This window comes from Seriola aureovittata, chromosome 22 (assembly GCF_021018895.1).
Source record: "Seriola aureovittata isolate HTS-2021-v1 ecotype China chromosome 22, ASM2101889v1, whole genome shotgun sequence".
Classification (NCBI taxonomy): domain Eukaryota; kingdom Metazoa; phylum Chordata; class Actinopteri; order Carangiformes; family Carangidae; genus Seriola; species Seriola aureovittata.
The window spans coordinates 14,852,415-14,873,203 of record NC_079385.1 but is presented as its reverse complement, the minus strand read 5'-3'; the positions used below and the strand labels follow the sequence as shown (position 1 = coordinate 14,873,203).

The 20,789-nt window shown below is 38.1% G+C and overlaps 1 protein-coding gene across 5 annotated transcripts in view; it reads left to right on the top strand.

Moving 5' to 3' along the window:
* The window catches only part of anks1b (ankyrin repeat and sterile alpha motif domain containing 1B), a 215,992-nt gene extending 206,098 nt beyond the window's left edge, over positions 1–9,894 (top strand). For 4 of the 5 annotated variants that reach the window (XM_056367040.1, XM_056367039.1, XM_056367042.1 and 1 more), the window contains 2 exons: positions 7,322–7,413; positions 8,558–9,894. In XM_056367040.1, the coding sequence (XP_056223015.1) occupies positions 7,322–7,413; positions 8,558–8,606 (141 nt within the window). In that variant the 3' untranslated portion in view covers positions 8,607–9,894. Of the gene's footprint in view, positions 1–7,321 lie in introns of all 5 variants that reach the window. The other variant, XM_056367041.1, reaches the window with a different exon arrangement.
* Positions 9,895–20,789: the final 10,895 nt, after the last annotated feature.

The following is a 20,789-nucleotide window of genomic DNA, read 5'->3' as shown; positions in this document are numbered from 1 at the left end:
TTTTTGCCTTACTATACTATGACTTTTTTATGACTTTTTTTTTTTTTGCCTTACTATACTATGACATTTTTATGATGTTTTTATTACTTTTTTTTGCCTTATTATACTATGAGATTTTTTTGCCTTATTATACTATGACGTTTTTATGACTTAGTATAAAATGACATTCTTATAACGTTTTCATGCCTTAGTATACTATGATGTTTTTATGACTTTTTCTTTTATGCCTTACTATACTATGACGTTTTTATGACTTTTTTTTTTGCCTTACTATACTATGACATTTTTATGACTTTTTTATGACTTTTTTATGACTTTTTTATGACTTATTATACTATGACATTTTTATGACTTTTTTTTTGCCTTATTATACTATGACATTTTTTTGCCTTATTATACTATGACGTTTTTATGACTTTTTTTTTTTGCCTTATTATACTATGACATTTTTTTGCCTTACTATACTATGACGTTTTTATGACTTTTTTTTTTTGCCTTACTATACTATGAGGTTTTATGACTTATTATACTATGACATTTTTATGACTTATTATACTATGACATTTTTATGACTTTTTTTTTTTTTTTTGCCTTACTATATTATGATGTTTTTATGACTTTTTTTTTTTGCCTTATTATACTATGACGTTTTTATGACTTTTTTTTTTTGCCTTATTATACTATGACATTTTTTTGCCTTACTATACTATGACGTTTTTATGACTTTTTTTTTGTTTGCCTTACTATACTATGACGTTTAAATGACTTTTTTTTTACTTACTATACTGTGATGTTTTTATGACTTTTTTTTATGCCTTACTATACTATGACTTTTTTATGACTTTTTTTTTTTTTTGCCTTATTATACTATGACCTTTTTTTTTGCCTTACTATACTGTGACATTTTTATGACTTTTTTTTTTTTTGCCTTACTATATTATGATGTTTTTATGACTTTTTCTTTTTGCCTTACTATACTATGACGTTTTTATGACTTTTTTTTTTTGCCTTATTATACTATGAGATTTTTTTGCCTTACTATACTATGACGGTTTTATGACTTTTTTTTTACTTACTATACTGTGATGTTTTTATGACTTTTTTTTATGCCTTACTATACTATGACTTTTTTATGACTTTTTTTTTTTTTGCCTTACTATATTATGATGTTTTTATTACTTTTTTTTTTGCCTTACTACACTATGGCGTTTTTATGACTTAGTATAAAATGACATTCTTATAACGTTTTCATGCCTTAGTATATTATGACATTTTTATGACTTTTTTTTTTTGCCTTACTATACTATGACGTTTTTATGACATTGTTTTTTGCCTTATTATACTATGACATTTCTATGACTTTTTCTTTTTGCCTTACTATACTATGACGTTTTTATGACTTTTTTTTTTTTCTTGCCTTACTATACTGTGACATTTTTATGACTTTTTTTTTGCCTTACTACACTATGGCGTTTTTATGACTTAGTATAAAATGACATTCTTATAACGTTTTCATGCCTTAGTATACTATGATGTTTTTATGACTTTTTTCTTTTATGCCTTACTATACTATGACGTTTTATGACTTTTTTTTTTGCCTTACTATACTATGAGGTTTTATGACTTATTATACTGTGATTTTTATTACTTAATTTAAAATGACATTCTTATAACGTCTTTATGCCTTAATATACTATGACTGTATGACGTTTTTATACCTTACTATATTGACATTTTTATGACTTATTATACTATGACGTTTTTATGAGTTTTTCTTTTTGCCTTACTATACTGACGTTTTTATGACTTTTTTTTTTACCTTTTTTTTTTGCCTTACTATACTATAACGTTTTTATGACTTTTTTTTTCCTTACTACACTATGGCGTTTAAATGACTTTTTTTGCCTTACTATACTATGACATTTTTATGATGTTTTTTATGCCTCACTATGGCGTTTTTATGCCTTATGTTCTTAGACCTTACTATGCTATGACATATTTGATGATGTTTTTTTATGCATTACTATACTGTATGTATTTATGTATTTTATACTTTTTTTACACTGTGGTGTTTTTCATGCCTTACTATACTATGACCCCAAGACTTATGACCCCAAGTTGGACTAGGGGAAAGGAGAGTAAGATAAAATCAGACGATGAATTTGAGGAGACACAAGGTTCAAAATCTCAAAGTTTTATTGCCAACCTGAAACACAATGTCAAGGAGAGGCAAGCCCAAAATAAACAAAATAATTTTACTTAGAATAAAAAAAAACAAACATGAATCTGAAACTAACTAAACAAAGGTTACAATACTGACCTCCCTGACAATCTCAAAAAACAGGAGAAAGACTGGATTAAAACAAAATATCAGCTCTCCCCTACTGGCTTCTTGGCTTCTTCTTAGTCTAAAACTTATACAAATTTACCGTACAAATAGTAATGGCGGGCACAAAACATGCATTCACAAACTACACAGGCAGGCAGCATGGTAGAGAGGGGGTGAAATGCAACTCCTCAGTCCTTTATGTAGCCCAGGTGACTAATCAGCTGCAGTTCCACCAATAAGAAGGGAGGATCCAGGGGTGAGGCCTGCAGCACCTGAGGAGCACAACAGATTACATCCTTATCCACAACCTACAGCTAAAAAAGGCCAAAAAAGGCCAAAAAAGAATAATCCTACTAAGAACAAAAAAAAACATGAATCAGAAACTAACAAAAGAAAAGGTTACAATACTGACCTTCCAGACAATCTCAAAAAACAGGAGAAAAACTGAATTATAACAAAATAGCTCTCCCCTACAGGCTTCTTGGCTTCTTTTTTAGTCTAAAACTTACACAAATTTACCATACAAAATTAGTGGCAGGCACAGAACATGCATTCACAAATCACACAGGCAGGCAGCATCGTAGAGAGAGGGGTAAATGCTGCTCCTCAGTCCTTTATGTAGCCTCAGTGACTAATCAGCTGCAGTTCCACCAATAAGAAGGGAGGATCCAGGGGTGAGGCCTGCAGCACCTGAGGAGCAGAAGAGATTACATCCTTATTCACAACCCACAACTACATTCATCTATTGAGGGGGGTGGGGTAACACCTTGGTATACTATGATATTTTTATTCCTTACTATACTATTATGTATTTTATGACATTTTTTATGCCTTACTATACTATGATGTTTTTTATGCCTTGCCTTACTATAAAGGGACATCTTTGTAAGTTATCACCACATACTGCCAATTAGTGGAATTGTGTGAAACCAACGTTGCCTACAGACAGCTTTGATGATGCAAGTGCTATCAGGACTCCCAGGCAGCAGAGCTGCTCCCATCCTCTCCACCACACACATTACGAATGGTCAAAAACACCACAGGGTACCTTAAACAGTTGTCTCATTTGAGTTGGTCCCAATGAAGTATTGCCATTTGATAACCAGCCCTAGCTTTGAGATATTAAATACTTGTGTCCCACATTCTATCATGAATTTGTTTGTGTGGCCTTTCTTCATGCCTCATCCACAGCGTCACAAAATCTCTGTAAACCTGTCAACCTCCCATTAACCCCCGACAGCTTTAAAATAGTCGCACTAACCCACTCTGCACTTCTCTCCTCCACTGACGCATCAGCTGGCACAGCCGCACGTGTCTGAGAGGACCTGGTATAGAGTTACGGTGGCTGCTATATCAGTGTGCTTGCACCAAATTTAAGTCCACTTACATACTGTGAGTCATGGAAGAAAGACATGGTGATGGAGGAGAATCAGTGGCTTTGGAAGAATGGGCTCACCTACTAAAGTTAGAGCGAGATGTGAGACAGTGAGGAAAGATAGAGTGAGAGACAGAGGAAGACAAAAGAAAGAAAAAGAGGACATGCAGTATTTGTGTTCACACTCCTCCTGTGTGTGTGTGTTTTCACAGAGCTTGTGTGTGGTCCTGTGTCTACTGAGATGATGGACGATGGCATGTGTACACACAATCTGCTGACTCTGCTACCGTTACATTAACCATTAATTGCCTTTTTCCTCTCCCTGCCCGCCCATGTGTGGTGTGTAGTCAATGGCTTGTGGTGTGCAGCAGGGCAAAGATACTGCAGGATTCACTTAATATTCCTGCCACCTGCCAGCCATAATCTCCATCCTGCAGCACCTCTGAAGCCCCCGTGCTATAAAATACTGTTGTTTTGTTTCTCTGCCCACAAGTATCAGTTTCTCCACACCCTGTAATTATCATTTTTATGTTGTGTGTGTGTGTGTTATCTGAGCACATCTGCTTGTAAATCTCCCTCAACATCCACTTAACTTACCCTTATGAGTGTGAGCGTGTCTGATATGACTCTGTTCTTTGATCAGCAACGGCATGTTAGTGTAATCTGAAGCTGAAGCTTCCAAACGGCATTGACATACATGATCCTAACCGTATAAGATTGACTCTTATAATTCTGTTCTCTATTAACGTGAGTGAAAAAAAAAACTTGCCAGTGGTGTGAAAATATCTCGTTTCCAAGCAGCTGATTCATTGTTAGTAATCTAGAAGCCAACGTAACTCATATTTATAGGTAAAAACAACTGAAATGCTGCCACAAGCTATCTCACTTCATTGGCAGAATGTTTCATGACTTAAGGTGAAAAACATTTGAAATTTGAACATGAGTCTGGTTTGTGAAGATGCTTTTGCAGAGTGATGTTTTGTAAAGTTGCTGTGCCATATTCATCTTACTGGGCGTGTTGTTGCCATGTAGGAGTTGCTATATAAATGTGGCCTACTCTAGCTTGAGTTTTGCTGTATTGCAGTAATGCTGCTGTTCTACGCTGTTGCCAGGGCGATGACTTTACTGCCATGTTATTGCCATGGTTTTTGCTTTGGTTTTGGAGTGTTATTTCATTTCCTTATTGCAGTGCAGCTACTCTGTCATCGTTGTGGTTTTGCCTTGCTGCTTTGTTGTTTTTGGTGTTGCCAAGCAGGCCCACTTTGACCTCTATGTGACCTCTGCCCCTGTAGGTCATCATGCCCCCCTCCAGCCGCTGGTCACTGGGCCACATTTACACCCCTCACCGGCCTCCTCTCCACCCTTCTCTTCCTCCCCCTCGACTCTTCCATCTTCCTCACAAAGCTCAGTCACAGGTCCTCCACGCTTTTCCTTCTCTTATCCTTTATTTCCATGACTTTTCTTTTAGTCAAGGAGAAAGCGCCGTATGTAAGTGCTTCCATTTTATTCTGTCGCTTGACTCTGCATCCCTTGTGTGTCCCGTTTGCAGTGAGTATTTGTGTGTCATTCTTCAATTACTACCTCTATCTCCATATCAACAGTTCAACAGCATTGGATTGGAGCAGACAAATGTGACACTACAGCCAGTCTTGCAAAACCAACCCACTTCATGTCTTTATGACTAATACAGCACAGAATGCAATACTTCAGTCAGTTTTTATGTGCCCCACTGCACTGATACATAACCCCTGACTGGGGATATACTGCCTCCTTAAAGATGCACATTTAGGTGGTAAATGTATAAATAATAAGTGTTTGAAGCAATAACCAGTACTTCAAAACTGGATATCTGTTTATAAATGATAAATGTATAACCTCCTCAATCCATTAAATCCCTTTTTGAATGTTGACCCACATCTTCATCTCACAAACAAGGCAGCTGAATTCATCGAAAGAGAACTGCACTACTAGAGCATACACAGTGTGCCAGGAAATGACTCTAATGTGCAATAGACTTCCATTGCATATGGCGTGTTTTGTATCATCTTTGGTCACTGAGGTTTCTGTAGTTTGAAGGTTTGCAGAGCCAAATCACACAGTGGATGTCTGCAGCATTACTTCAAGTAAGGCTTATGTTCAAACCCATCTGCAGAAAATCAAAACAGGCTGTTGATAAAGAACTTATTTTGAAGGCAGACATAATTCTGTCAGTGGCTTCATGTGTGGGTGATGAATTTGCTCCTGGTTTTGCCCTGGCAGAGTTCTTTACTAAGCATGATGATGTTGTGGTGCTGTGGGATCGAAAGTGCGCCTGTCCTTAATCCTGCAACCCATAACAAGATTATAAGGTCGTTGCCCAAGTGTGCGTGTGTGTGAGAGAGGATAGAGAACTGGATTAATACTATAGGTAGTATAGTATTGTTACTGTAGCAGTGTGTTGAGAGAAGATAAGAGAAAACATTGTACTGAAGAACTCTGTTTACTCCAATAACACTGACTGACATCCATCTGTTTAATGCATCTTTCGCTTCTCCTTTAAATTGAGACTGCATTTTGTTACGTTTGATGTACACTTTATATATAGGGGGGGGGGGTGTTCATGGTAACTGATTTTTAACCAGGATATTTAAAAAAAAAAAAAAAAAAAGTAAATATTGACCTTGTGTTAATAATACACATATGACAATATTGGGATGGCAGATGTCAGGCCTTGTGGGTCTTCTGTTTATCAGTTCATCTGGTTGCTATCCATTAAGTGCAATTGTTCTTTTTGTACACTTTTGTACAGTTATGATTTCAGACTCTCTCTCCAGCTCCTTACCCTAACATTTGACTCAAGTAAAAAGTTGATGGATTTAAGATTTGAATTTAAACAGGGAGTGCAAGAACAAATTTAGTGTTCTACTTCTACTGCATCTCTCACAGTCAAGTCTCCCCTTCCCCCATTCATCTGAAAATAAACCAATAGATTGGAGGAATAGCACCCTTGGCAACAAAACCCAGCTGCTTGATTGGTTGCCGTGGGCTGCTTTTTGAAAGCAATGTAGATTGTTTGGTTTGTTTCTCAGCTTTGAAGCCACAATAGCTTCACAGTGGCAGCAACAGACAGTCCCCTGTTCTTTGAACTCGAAACTGCGCGAATGTTCACAAAGCGATTGCTGCATATTCAGTACATTATAAAAGCAATCATACAGGACCAGCAGGATCTTGTATATAGAAATGTATAGATATGTAAAATTAAAAGGAAATTCTTTGTAATGTCAGACTAGGTTTTGGTTCATGTTCTCTGCTTCCTCATCTTTATCTTATCTTCCTTTCACATCTGAGTTCTTTTCCATTACATTACTTTGTAAGCATCACATCCTCCGCTCATCATATCACTCTTTTTAACCGACTTTATTAGCATGAAATTGTATCTGAAAATTGCCACTAAAGTGTGCAAAATGTAAATTTTCAAAACCAGGAAACAGCCGTTGGCATCCAAAATATGTCATGATGAATTGTTGGGTCTGAAAACATGCAAAATATGAATATGCAGGTCACTGAAAATAATTTGTATCCTTGTCCCACTCTTCCTTTTTCCCCTTTCCCTCCTTCTCCATGTCTTTCTGTGACAGATGGAGCAACCGTCCATGGACCAGAAGGGCCACGCCAACGTGCCGTGGATTGTGGAGCCGGGTCAGGAGGCCAAAAGAGGAGTCAACACCAAGTACGAGACCACTATTTTCTAACATACACCCGCCTTGTCCACTCCTGTGTGTGTGTGCCTTTCAGAGGTTTCCCTGTATCGGGGCCCCGCCCCGGAGTTGGGCTCAAGCGACGCACGCCGCCGCGTCACCTCACCGGCTGAAAAATAAAAAACAAAACATCCCGCCCCGCCCCCGTTAGCCGAGCCTGTCCACTGCATGATGACATTTGGCACTGCGCTGTCTCTCTTTCTCCTTGTCTCTTCTTCTCTTTCGTTTCTGCTCTCCCCATCTTTGGCCCGGGCCCCATCCTGCCTGCAGGGCTGGCGCATGGCCTTTGAACCCAGGTCTGTGGTGCACTTCTGTCTCCACCTGTAGGGGGAATGGTCAGCTCAGTTATTCCACTTCCTGTTTGTCGGTCTGTCAGCGTTCAACCAGTGGGTTGTTCTGCTTTTTGTTTTTGCTTCCTGGTGATGGATGTAACCGTTTGGCTTCGTCTCTCTCCTTTTTTATCCTCCAACTGCCTCCATCCCTCGCTTTTATCTACATTTCAGCCCCTCTGTCCAGCTGCCCCCTGACAACTTGAATGAGATTAGAAACCAGAATACTGCTAAGAGCCGAAACAGTGTTTTAGCTGTCTGTTGAGCCCAGTGTGGGAGCTGACAATGTTGAGGGCTGTTGTCTAAACATGACAACTGGAGGAAAGGTTCAGACTTTTTAAACATTTTTTAATCAAAGAGGAGAGGTGATGTAGCACAGTCTAACTTTGACTCAAACTGGTTCATCCAGCAGGCTACTAGAATGTATTTCAACTTTTTGATTCTTTATATCAGATTATTTTTTTGAAAATACTAACAAACTTGTGAATTTCTTTGACAAACAACTTTAAACTTGACCTGTGACACAGGAAGATATAGGTGATTTTTTTGCTTTTATAGCACCTTTTTCAGCACGTGTGTGTGTATATGTTTAGAATTATTTTAACCACATGGATTTTTCCCTGGCCATAAATCTAATTTTATTTGGGGGAAGAAAATCTTGTATGTAAAAGGTTTAGCATGTGGCTTGTGAGACGCATGGTGGCCATTTTGGATTTGCTGAGCAGGGGGGCCGGTGGAGAGGCGGGGTGTGAGGGCTCTCTCGATAAGTGATGTCATCTCATTGCAGGGCAATGCCGGACGCTCATGTCTATTACTGTGGAATGCAAAGAATGTAGCCAGCCCTAAACACGGACCTTGTCACACATACAATGCAAAAAGGACTACAAAGGACTACAAACATGGATGCCACTCCACAGTGTTTAAGGTTGACTACAAAAATTTTAACATCATTCATCCACATGATGCTTGACACAGTAAACATTGGACCAACAGACACTTGCACACACACACACACACTAACAGGACTGCATCTTGACAGACGACGATCTGCTCTGAATGTACACTTATTTGAAAGCAGCCTCAACTTTCTGCAACTACAGCAGGATCTGTTTTATGCAGCCAGATGGGAGGCATGACCTTTGAACTTTTGGGAGGTTACAGGGCATCTGTTGGTAACAGACAATGGGCTCAGTAAAGGCACCACTGGGCATGTGTCAATGTTGGAATGGGCATGGGTTCGAGGACATCTGGCTGGCTCTTTAGGTCTTTTTATTTTCTTTAAAGTCAGAAAATAATACAGAGATATATGCACAAGCGTGTACATGTGATTGGACTAGCTGCAACACGCTTAAGCTGCAACAGGTGTGTCCTGATGACTCGTGTGTCATAATGGATGATGAACCTATGTGAACAAAACTGCATCTGATGTTAAAAAAAAAAAAAGTATTCTATTCGTATTGCCCGACATTTTAATGTTTAATATGAGAGTATTATATTACCATGATGATTATGATTATTCTTGTGCAATTCTTGTCTACTGTTGTCTTAATGTTACATTATTTTTCTATGACATGCTGAAATGAAAACCTTGGGCTTGAGAATGATGGCCATCCTTTAAAAAATCTCAAACTAGATGATCATACTTATACACAGAGAGTGAATGTTGCAGGTGGCTAGCTAACTCTTGTCAGGTCAACCCTCCATCATTTCTCATGGGGCTCTACTCTTATCTAGCAGATGTACTATTTTAAACGCAGTATTACTGTATTATTTGGATGAGACATTATCCAATTATAAAATGTACATAGATATTTTGCCAACTCATTGTTCATACATGTAATGTAAAAGAGAAAAGAATAAAGGATTTACAGTACATGGCACTGGAAACAAGGTACCAAAATAAAGGTTGGAAATAAAAAAATTTAAAAAAACAAGTGGTAGATTGTAGAGATTGTATTTTGAGTGAAAACTGAAATGGGTTATTTGGTGACATCACTGCTGACCAACTAATGTACATAGGCTTGGGCTTCCAGCACACTGATTTTTGTAATTTTGGCCATTATTTATATCCTTGTAAAGCACATGGAATAAAATATGACTTGTACAACCATTATTTATCCTTGAGATGACGTTGTCTAAAGTTATTTTCTTTTCACAGCAACTACATAGAAAGGTATTTTATATTACATTTTGACTACAGTATACTACTATATAATACTATTATTTAGGATATCCAAGCAACCTTGAATGGATAATTACAGATTACTATAACTTGTCTTGTTTTTGTACTTGCCAAAGTAATAGCCGGAACATGTCGACTTCAGTTCAAATGAGGCAAGAAAAGAAGGAAGTCAGCTGCAACTAACAACTAATCTGCCAAATAGTTTTTCTATAAAATGTCAGAAAATAGTGAAAATCAAATGTTAAAAAGTTTAAAACACAAAGATATTCATTTTACGTACAAGATAATCACTTATTGAACACAAAAACTGTGCACACACACAATTGCAGCAAATACACCAAGTTTGCAAACTGTGATGCATGTTTCCACTATTGTTTTCTAATCGTCCGATTGCTGGTAGGTACGATCAGATTACTGTCAGAAAGCCAAAACTAATATTAATGTTTTTAGTTACAGGATTATCTTTTTAATAGAGACTTAAAGTTTTGTTCTTTAGTACATACTGATATTGGGGTCAAACAAAACAGGATCATGCATTGGCAATGTGTTCTCTTCTTAAACAGCTGCACTGATATAATATATATATAGGTAATTCGACAAAATCTATTGATGTCTGAGGTCAACCACAAGCCATAAAGTAATGATGGCAATCCAAGCCATCTCATGTCAAACTAACCTTACACACAACAGTGTATGTAAAGTAGCAGTGAGAGTCACACACCTCATGTTAAAGTTGGTACCTTGCTGTGATGGCAGTAACTCCAGAGCTCCTCCATCACTGCCCCAGACCCAGCTCCTTGGACAACACCTTAACATTGAGACAGAGACAAGAAGGTCATTTTTCTTCTGCACACTCCAAATCATTAAGAATCCAATGTCGAAGGATTTCTTCCTGGACTGAGGAGAAACTAACAAATACATTTTCACAGACCGTTTTTGGCATTCAGCCTGGTTAACAAATCTGTAGGGTATTGAGCTCAGATTCCCTTCTTACTCTCCTTCCCTTGAGGTTGTTTTTGCCATGCGGGGACTTCCCTCACATCAGACCCTTGTGTGTAATTCACACCCTCAGGGTGTGAGAGTTATTAAGGTCACAGGGCAATCATGTCAGTCATTAGTGATGCACAAATGGAAGTGAAAATTGTCATGAAACCACTGCTGCTGAGACTGTATAAGAGGATGAGAACTGAAGTCAGGGTCCCATCTCCACTCTGGTTAGGGAGGGTCGTATTTTTACTCTTCTTCAAAAACCGCCTATGCTCTCAGTCCAAAATGTACACACTATTTTTCTCAGAGGTTTCTGTTGATCTGTAGTCTTGTGTTAACAGCTGAATCAGGACTAAAGTAGTCAGTCCTACTTTACTGGGCAATAACTAGGTCTTCAGAGAGAACATGTTTTAGCACCTAATCAGACCAAACATGGCAAAGAGAAATAGGTGGTGAAAGTGGCTACCATTGATTGCAGCAAATTTAATATGAATAGGAAAGTTTTACAGATGTTGCTTCCAAATCAGCAGAGTAGAATAATATAAAATTCTATGGTGCGATGCAACCAATATGATAGTTAGAAGCCATAAATAATGTTTCTCATATCTCAGTTTTATTAAGGAATCAGTAATAAAGTTGAGTATTTATAAAAATGAAAAACAAAATCTTGTAAGAAGTCTACACAATATATATAATAAATCTAAATAAATAAAACTGCTTAGAACTGACTACAAGTGATGATCAGACAGGTGGGAAAACCTCTTCAAGACTAGACAGGAAGTATGATTTGTGACCTACTGCTGCTGGACTTTACAGCTTAGACCTCAGGAGTGCATCCAGTCAGACAGAGGTCTCCAACGGGTCAGCAGTTCGCTCCTTCTCATTTGGTCAATCAACTACCTCCACTGGCCTCCAGACAACTCCACTGACACTTTCATACTTGTCGTAAGGACAACCAGGCTGTAGTCTTGCTAGTTTCCATGGCAACCAAATCCCTGCAGTCTGACCCATAAGCCTCTATATAATGTTGAAAGAGCACAAACATGCATTGACACTGCCATGACAGATAGCAAAACCATCACAGCAGCCATTTATTGACCGAAGGGACTTTGCTGTGCTACTGTACAAGTGCCCACAATATGAAGTTTGAATAAGCAACAAACCTCTGCCAATGTGATGCATAAATGAATTGTCTAAAGCAACCACAACACTATCTGTTCCCTTAATAGACAGTATTAATCTTTTTGCATCATTTCAAACAGATTCTGCATGTTATTTATCCCTGGAAACACAATTAACATGTCATCATAGATGCAACTTCCACTGCATTTCTTTCCTTTATGCTTTGTAAATCAGATACTAAAGCACAGATCCAACGTGACTGAAATGTGCAGAGCAAGTTTACATACACAAATGTATGAATGAAATATTAAAGGAGTTTAAACTTCAGTTGAAAACTCACATATGAACATTTATCAGTCATTAACAAACATGAGCCAACTGAATAGAACTGTTTGTGCAATAAAAAAAACGATCAAACAAAGCTTAGTGATGCAGGATTTAATTAAACAAACATGAAGAGGCTGGCAGGGTTTGGGAGCTGGAGCCCCTCTGGCTGTTCTCAACACATGGCCAACCTGGATTTGACTGACAGAACTTCCTGTCATGAAATAAACCCAACCATGTTCAATGTTACTGTTCATTTTAAAAGAATCTACAGTGGCAAATGGAAAAGTTAAGTGCATCTCAGGTCAACAGGGGCTGCTACAATAATTTTATATCAAATCATGTCTTCAAAACGGTATACTTATTTAACCTACATTAGTTTATTATGATGAAAACTTAGAGCAAGGGTTGGTTCTGTGTGGATCACGTTTCTGGTTAAGAAAATAGACTATGAAGGTTATGAATCTCTAATCAAATGTCTGGTTTTGCCTGACTAAACATTTAAAAGCCAGAGGTATTCAGTTTACCATGTAAAGACAGCAGAAAAAGCAGCAAAATCTGACTTTTGAGGAGCTTAAACCGTCAAATGTAATTGACTAACAGGTTAATCAATTAATCGTTGCAGCTCTAAACTTGACTGTCATCTAGTTAATGTGTGCTCTTCAGCTGGTGTCTGTACTCATCCACTGATCATTAGTGAGGGAAAAGAAACGATTTCTCTGCAATGCCATACTACAACTGTGAATGGACTGTGTGATTTGTATTTTAACACCAGCAGAGTGGCAACTCCTTTCTGGAGAAATAACTGATCATCATCAACATTAATTTCAAGAGGATCTCCCAGTAAAACTTGTATTCTTATCATAGCAATATTTTCAGCTTATCAACTGAACAGTTTTGCATAAGGACCTCCAGTATGTGGCGCTTGTAAAAATAAGGTATAAAAGCAAATGCAACACCTATTATTTAATCGTGTCAGACACATATTTCATATCTTCTGCTGCTATTCTCACATTCAGGTTGTGAACGTGTATTACGCTGCCACTCAAAACTATGGTATTTCAGTACCATTTGATAAAAATACTAGCAAACTCCAGCCACACATAAAGCTTCACGCTGGCTTAGAAATACAATATAAATGAACTACAAAATGCTCAAGGTTTAGACAGGTTACTCTCCACAACCCTGATGTTATTGCAGGATTTACAATCCTGCTAGTTCTTTTACACACCATCACCATCTTTCACCAAGCCTTATAAAACTGAATAAAAAAATCCAACGTGTGGTGGTGAGGATGAGTGCCTGTGGTTGAGTGTCTATTAAACTACAGTGGACTGACATTTACAGTGAGCATCTGAAAGGCTGAACAAGCATTTGTCATGAGCCATAAACCACTGAATGAAAAGGCTCACAATCTGTTTGCAGGTTGGACAGTTACAATCTGCAGCCAATGCAAGCAAGCACTGTTTTCAGTAATTGGAGGAGAAAGGACTGTGGTTACTATTCTGTTGAAAAGTGACAAAACATTTTATTGTTTGTAAAGAGCAGAGCACTGCAAGATGAGAGTGGGAGGTAATTCAAGACATTATTTCTGGGAGATTAGACCACAACTGAGGAGTGGTCCGGTGGTTGCTGTATTTAGGCTTCCCAAAGCTCCAACAGCTCGATTATATTTCTAGTGCTGGCAGAGGTGGAGGCGCAGGACTTAACAAAGCACAAAGAGGGACAATGAGGAGAGAATAATGTAAGAAGACAGGGACACATGGAAGAATGCTGCAGATTTTCTGAAACATGAAAAGAAAATAAACTGATAATGGCAAGATGATAGTTTGTTAACAGACACTAATTAGATTTCTACCATCCGCAGTCAAGTGTAAGACAGGAAGAGTACATGCTTTGTTTCACCGTCTGTGTCTGTGACTGCGGGAGAGGGCCAAAGTTCCAGATGGCGTGTACTGCCCACGGCTACCAGCTAAATGAGACGACTATGTAAAAAAAACTGCTCATGTAACAATAATAATAATATCTGGCATTCATTCAATAGGGGCAGCTTCCACCAGACAGCAACTAGATCATGAACTCATTTGGGGTGAAAAAAAAAAGCCAGTTTGTAATCACATTTAGATTCAGAGTCACACTGTTTATCCCATGTACACAGCTAAATCCAGTTAAATGCTCTAATACACATACAGGGCCAAGAAATGGGAGGAGGATCTGCACTGAAAAAGTGATTTACATAAAGACAATTTGCTGCATTTGGTAAATGACTGGCTGAACAACAACACACTTTTTTTGCACCTGGCAGATGTTGTGCAACAGCACTTACATTTTCATAATCTACTGAAAGAGTCCAACATGGAAACTGACTGGAAAGTGGGTGATAAAGGAATAAACTGCCTCTGCAAAAGACTTGAACAAAAGGTAAGCACACCCACCCACCCACACACACACGCACCCTGCTGGTTTTGGCTCACGATGTGCAACCTGATAAAGCTGGACACAGTGAGGTGAGTTGGCCAAAATATAAAGATAAAGGCGCTCTCGCTATCTCTCTCTCTCTGTTATAGACACAAACACTTGAGCAAACACATTCACAGTAAAGTGGCAGATTTTATCTGTCGGGTAAAAAGAAGGAGCTTGGACAAAACAATCCTGCACTGTCCTCTAAAAGAAACACATTCAAACACACCCTCAGACGGTTACTGCCTGTTTCAAGGTTTATGAAAAACAAAACAAAGACAGGAAATACTTCAAATTAGCTTTATCAACTGAAGTATCACTTTGTGAAAAAAAGTACTTGCACTTTACTAGCAACTCATCCCATCCCCTGGAACAAATCTTATCATTACTAGGTTACATTAGGCCCTGCTGAAAATGAAGCTGTTAATTGATGATTTGAACTGACACCTGATACAAGCTCCACTATTCTTCTATAATTTGTTTAATTAAATTGATATTGACACAATTCTTGGTCACGTTTAAAGGTTCTGAATCTACTACTAGGGAATTTTAAGTTTAAGGGAATCTTTTAAGCGTAATTTATGTGGAGGTATTCATTGACAGACTGATGTGAAAAAACATGTCACTGTCACCCCTGACTTTAACCCAACAACCTTCAGGAAAAGCCCCACATGACTGACCTTTTCGTTAAGTTTGTATTCACTGACTTTGGACATTTGTTTAGGCTGCATCGAATAGAATTTAAACCTGTATTTGTTTGCTTGGGTTTGCTTAGAAAGCCAAGCGGGCAGAGGATAATCATGTAGGTTAAGTGCTACGGCAGAATGAGATCTGACAGTGCTTCAAAAGGCTCAGAGGAAGTATTTTACATAACGACAATTTGCTACATTTTGTGCAGCTGAATGCAGAGCCGAAATGTTTTATGTAAGGTAGGTGGTGTTAAAGCATGTGGGAGAGCTGCGTGTTGATCTACCCTGGAGAACACAAAAACTACAACTGGCATGACGGCGATAAGAGCTGACTGGCTCTCACTAGCCGTCCTGGCCGGCATCTCTGAGCTGAGTTTGACGTCTTCTCCCAGAACACCTAAAGCTGGGACGACGCTGGGGGCTCATAGCATGTCGTCTTCCAGCAGTCAACGAAAATGACAGCGGTGAAGCAGAGCCGTCACATAAAGCTGCTTATGTCACCTTTCTAGTATACAAGAATCAGCAAGGCAGAGATCACAAACTTATCTTTTACACACTGAAGAATTAAGAAAAACGGGAGATCATGTCTTAATACCAAAGGAAGAAGAGCAAAAGCTGAAGCTGCACTATGAGAAATGTTTATATATTAAAAAAACACTTCATCATCTTTTTCACCTCAATTACAAAGTGAAGCTGCAGCAGAGAAGCGCGTTCTGCTAGTAGCGCTCTCCAGTTGTTTGTTTAGTAGTTTCACCCTGAATTAAAATCCCTCAAACAGATACAGAGGCTGCAAAACAGCCTCAGGTAGACACGTTTCTTTTTCCAATGCAACATTATCCCCATTATGTAAACAAACAAAGTCCAATGAAATGCTCATGTCACACAATAAATTGTCAAATTAAAAACTAAAATATAAAAAGTCTGTTTTACAAAGCCCCTCACCATGAAGCACTATAAACCATCCAGGGTGGTAAAGATTAGCATAATTTGTTGTCAGACAGCTAAGGAACTGACAGGGTTTCAGTGATTCCAAAACAAAATGATGAATAGTTAAATTCTGTAATTCATTAAGAATTAATTCAGTTAGATGCTTCATCAGAATAACATTTCCCATCATACATTTCACTTTTACTACTGCTACAAATATCTTACTATATAGCTGTCTTTACAGATATAGTTATGAATTTTTGGTGCTAATAGTTTGACGAGAAGATTGATATCGCTCTTATGTCTGTGTGTTAAATATGGAACTGGAGCCTACCTCTAAACCAACAAAACTCTCAAAACTCATCAATTAATGTTTGTCGATACGGCACACAAACAGAAAAGACTGTGGTTTGATGGGGAGTTACAGCTGCACAGAAGTGCTGGGTGGAGGTGAAACTACATTGCTCCATCTAAAACCACAGATTGTACAGTACAGATAAAAACAAACAAGATATAACATGTTGGTTAATGGAGAGTGGCATTGATCTTCTCATCTAACTCTATGCTAGAGGGCAAATAAACTATTTTAACCAAAATTTCAAACTACTCCTTGACAACAAAATCAAATCAAGCAGGGCTTCATTGGTTCTCGACGTAAAATCATAGAAAAACGCCCTCTGCTCTATTTTCTGCTAAAATCCATGGAGTGTTTGCCTTAGGCCTTCATTGATTTGCTCGATTGTAGGGGTAGAGGTAACCGTCACTGATTACACCATTAACCAGTACAATCTCAGGCAGGCCATGCTGTCAGCTGGCCACAGGAGTGCCAACTATCTATTCAAACTCACAGGCACATTAAGGCGCTCTGTTTAAAGAGTATCCTTCTTGTGCAAGCTTCATTGAACGGACAGAGAAGAGCTTCTTAGAACAGAGCCATTAGGTCAAATCAAGCCATCTGTTGTCATAAATGGTTAAATCTCATCACATGACATCACCAACTTTCGACTCATCTCAATCCTCCAAGTCAAGTTTGTGTGTTCATGCTACAAACGAATTAATGTTTTTTTTCCCCAAAAAGCACATGACAGACGAGCAGATGAATTGCACGAACGTACAGACACAGAAGCTTCCTGAGGCTACACACACTACAAGCCCACACAGCTCATCAGCCTGCTCCAGTCACTCTGCTCTAGATCTGTCTGCCTTCATTTGAGCTCAGAAGCAGCTGCACTAATTGTTTAGGACAACCGATGTTTAATGCTAAATGGTGCAAGAGCTCTGGCACAAGTTAATACAATAATGGCTTCTTTACAAAACCATGTTAAAAATGACGGTTAGTTGCTTGGTTGGTTCATTAGTATTTAAAAGAGTCAAGTTCTGACAACTGGGATGTCTGGACAGATGTGTGAACTTATTTTTTTTAACCAGACAGTTCCTGGTTTACATCAAACTTTTGCTAGTTTTTGACTATTATATTTAGACAAAGAGTTGTGGAGTTGGTTTTGTACAGACAACATTTTAGGTTTGATTTTTTTTATATTAAATGAAAGATGGATTTGTAGAAATGTTTATATTCCTCAAAAAGGTACTGAAAAAGTATTTTTTGTTGTCAGCGCTTGGGCACTGGATCAGTATTAATATTAAAAACTCAAAACGATATCAGATGTGAACTATTATATACAAAATACCTTCAACCTACTGACATGCGCTGAAATATAATACAATACATACTGTAAAGGATCCCTAAATAAATACAGTTGACTAAACAGGGAAACAAAAGCAACACCAGCACTCAGTACCATAAAAACAAGCTTGTATGTAGTGTTGTGAGGTGCAGAGACTCTATAGACCCACAATATGACATAAAATTCAAGACAAGAGTGTAAATCTACCCCAGAACAAAACAACTGCAGACAGCAGCTCCCCCAAAGCTCAATAAACAAGACTCTGGTCTGCAACAACACCAACCGACACAAGCAGCTCCACTGAGAATGTGGAAAGTTTGCTTGGATGGATTCAGTGTTTCACCTTCAAGAAGTCAAGTAAAAAGCTTCCAGTAAGGTCTAAACTACAATGTGCTGCTGCATTCATGAGAACTCATCTTGAAAGCTGCCAGTGTGCCCACAGTAAGTGGAGTCACTCCAATAAGAGTCTCTGATGGCACCATGAACAGAAGCTTGGCTCTACTGATTCTGGCCTTCTAAATAATAAGAATTAAATGTCCCACGACAAAAAGCGGACCATATGAGATTTATTCCAGACTGAAAAATTCACCATTTAGACAGGCTAAGTCCTGTCATCATGAGTGATTGCACAAAAAAATGACTTTAACCCTTAGATGCACATCAAGGGTCTTTAAGATTCAGGCCATAGTACAACCTAGTAATTCATTCGCTTTATTAAATTAAACCCACAAACTATTTGTTGTAAGTGTTCTCTCTTGCAAAGTCTCTCTCTATTTTTTATGAGCAAAGACCAATGTTGAAAACATGCAGCATGAACTGGAGCACAAGTATGACAATACAAGCTCAGGGGACAGAAGCTTGACTTCAGCAGAGCATTGAATACAGTCAGCACAGTCAGAGATGACCACAAGACAGCGACTGTTACTTGTGAGGACTGCTGACTCATTTGTAATTTGGTAAGTGCCATTTAGTTACAGCAGTCTATATATACCACAGTGTAAGATGTATATTACTATGAAATATAAAATATATATGTTGAAAGTATCTGTCACCTAATTTTTTTGGGTAAAATACATTGTTTTTTAAAAAAAAAAAAAAAAAAAAAAAAATTGGATGTTCTGAATACGTAACTCAATCTGTGGTGTATATGTAACAGATGTTTAAAGACCCAGGGGATGTAGAAAAGTCCAGCAAAACCCATGCAATTCAAGTTTATGCGTTCGATTTTTGAGACTTAATATTTTTTCTTAAAGCATGAATAGCATTTTGGAACGAGACTGTTCATATTTGTTGTCTTTCAAGGGATTCATAATTCAACCTGTCAGTAGCTCATCCTTTAGTTTCTCCTAATAATGACTTAAGAGACTTAAAGATCAAATAAAAAGTTTTTATACATCCCCTTAGAGCTCTTTATATAACTATGATGAAGAGCTTAAAAAACTAGGATTTTATGTTAAAGTGCAGTTTTGTTCAGCTCTCCCTAATATGACACACATGCTGTAAAACATTAGGCAATGCATCATGGGACCTTATAATCTCATCAGTACACAATATGCATATCCCAGCCATACTGCTGGTAAGATAAAACTGACTTTCACTCCACTGAGCCTTAAGAGGCTTTTAAAACTGCTGCTGAACTTTTGGTGGCCTGCACTTTCCCTGTTACCATGAATCCTGTTCACAGGTACAAAACCAGCATCAAGCATAAAGCTTTGTCTGGAGTGGTATGTGTGTATATGTGCATTTAGGGTTTATGCGTTGGAGCTGCACCTTGCTTCATCCTTAAAAGTGCGGCTGTGAAGGTTTGGATGATTCCAGCCTCGTAATTCTCCAAGAGATCTGAGCTGAAATGCAGTTGGTGCCATACTGTGGCTGGATGAGTGACAGTGACTGTGTGATTGAAGAAGCAGTAGGGATACAATGGGGACAAATGAGTTGTCAAGCAAGACACTTTGATTGTCTGCTTCAAAAGCATGTTGTATAATATGTGATTACAGGGTGGTCAAGTGGCTGGAGAAACTGTTTTGTAAGCAGAAGTTTCCCTACAAAACAGTGTATGTAAACGCATTATCAACACAAGCTGGTTGAAGTGCCCTTGCTCCCAATAAGTGGGACCTTAATGTCTACTTAATCATAACACCTCATCCAACATTCACAGCAAACAACAGGCATTAATGGGAATGAAAACACCAACCCCAACGTCAGGAAGTCATGTTGATAGATACAAAAAAAACAAATAAACAATTGAATAAATTTACACTGATAGAGAATCTTGGACATTTCTTTCACCACTGTAAATTTGTCTTAGCAAGGCAGTTATTCCAACAGATGGGGCATAGAGCATAAGATTTTTATTTGTATTATTTTATGATCTCAATATATTTGGTCAAAACACAACAGTTTTTTTTCTCAGCTCTAAATCCTGCCAGAAAGTTCTTTCTCGTGATCCTGTAATAACTATTTTATGATCGAAATAAAACTTGATCTGTCATGATAAAATAGGGCTAACTAGGGACCCACTCATCGTCTGTGCCCAGGTACACTGAAGCAGGGCCGCAACTAATGATCATATCAATTTATCTGTTAATCATTCAGTCTGTAAAATGTCATAAACTGTGAAAATGTCAGAATTTCCTTAAGTTA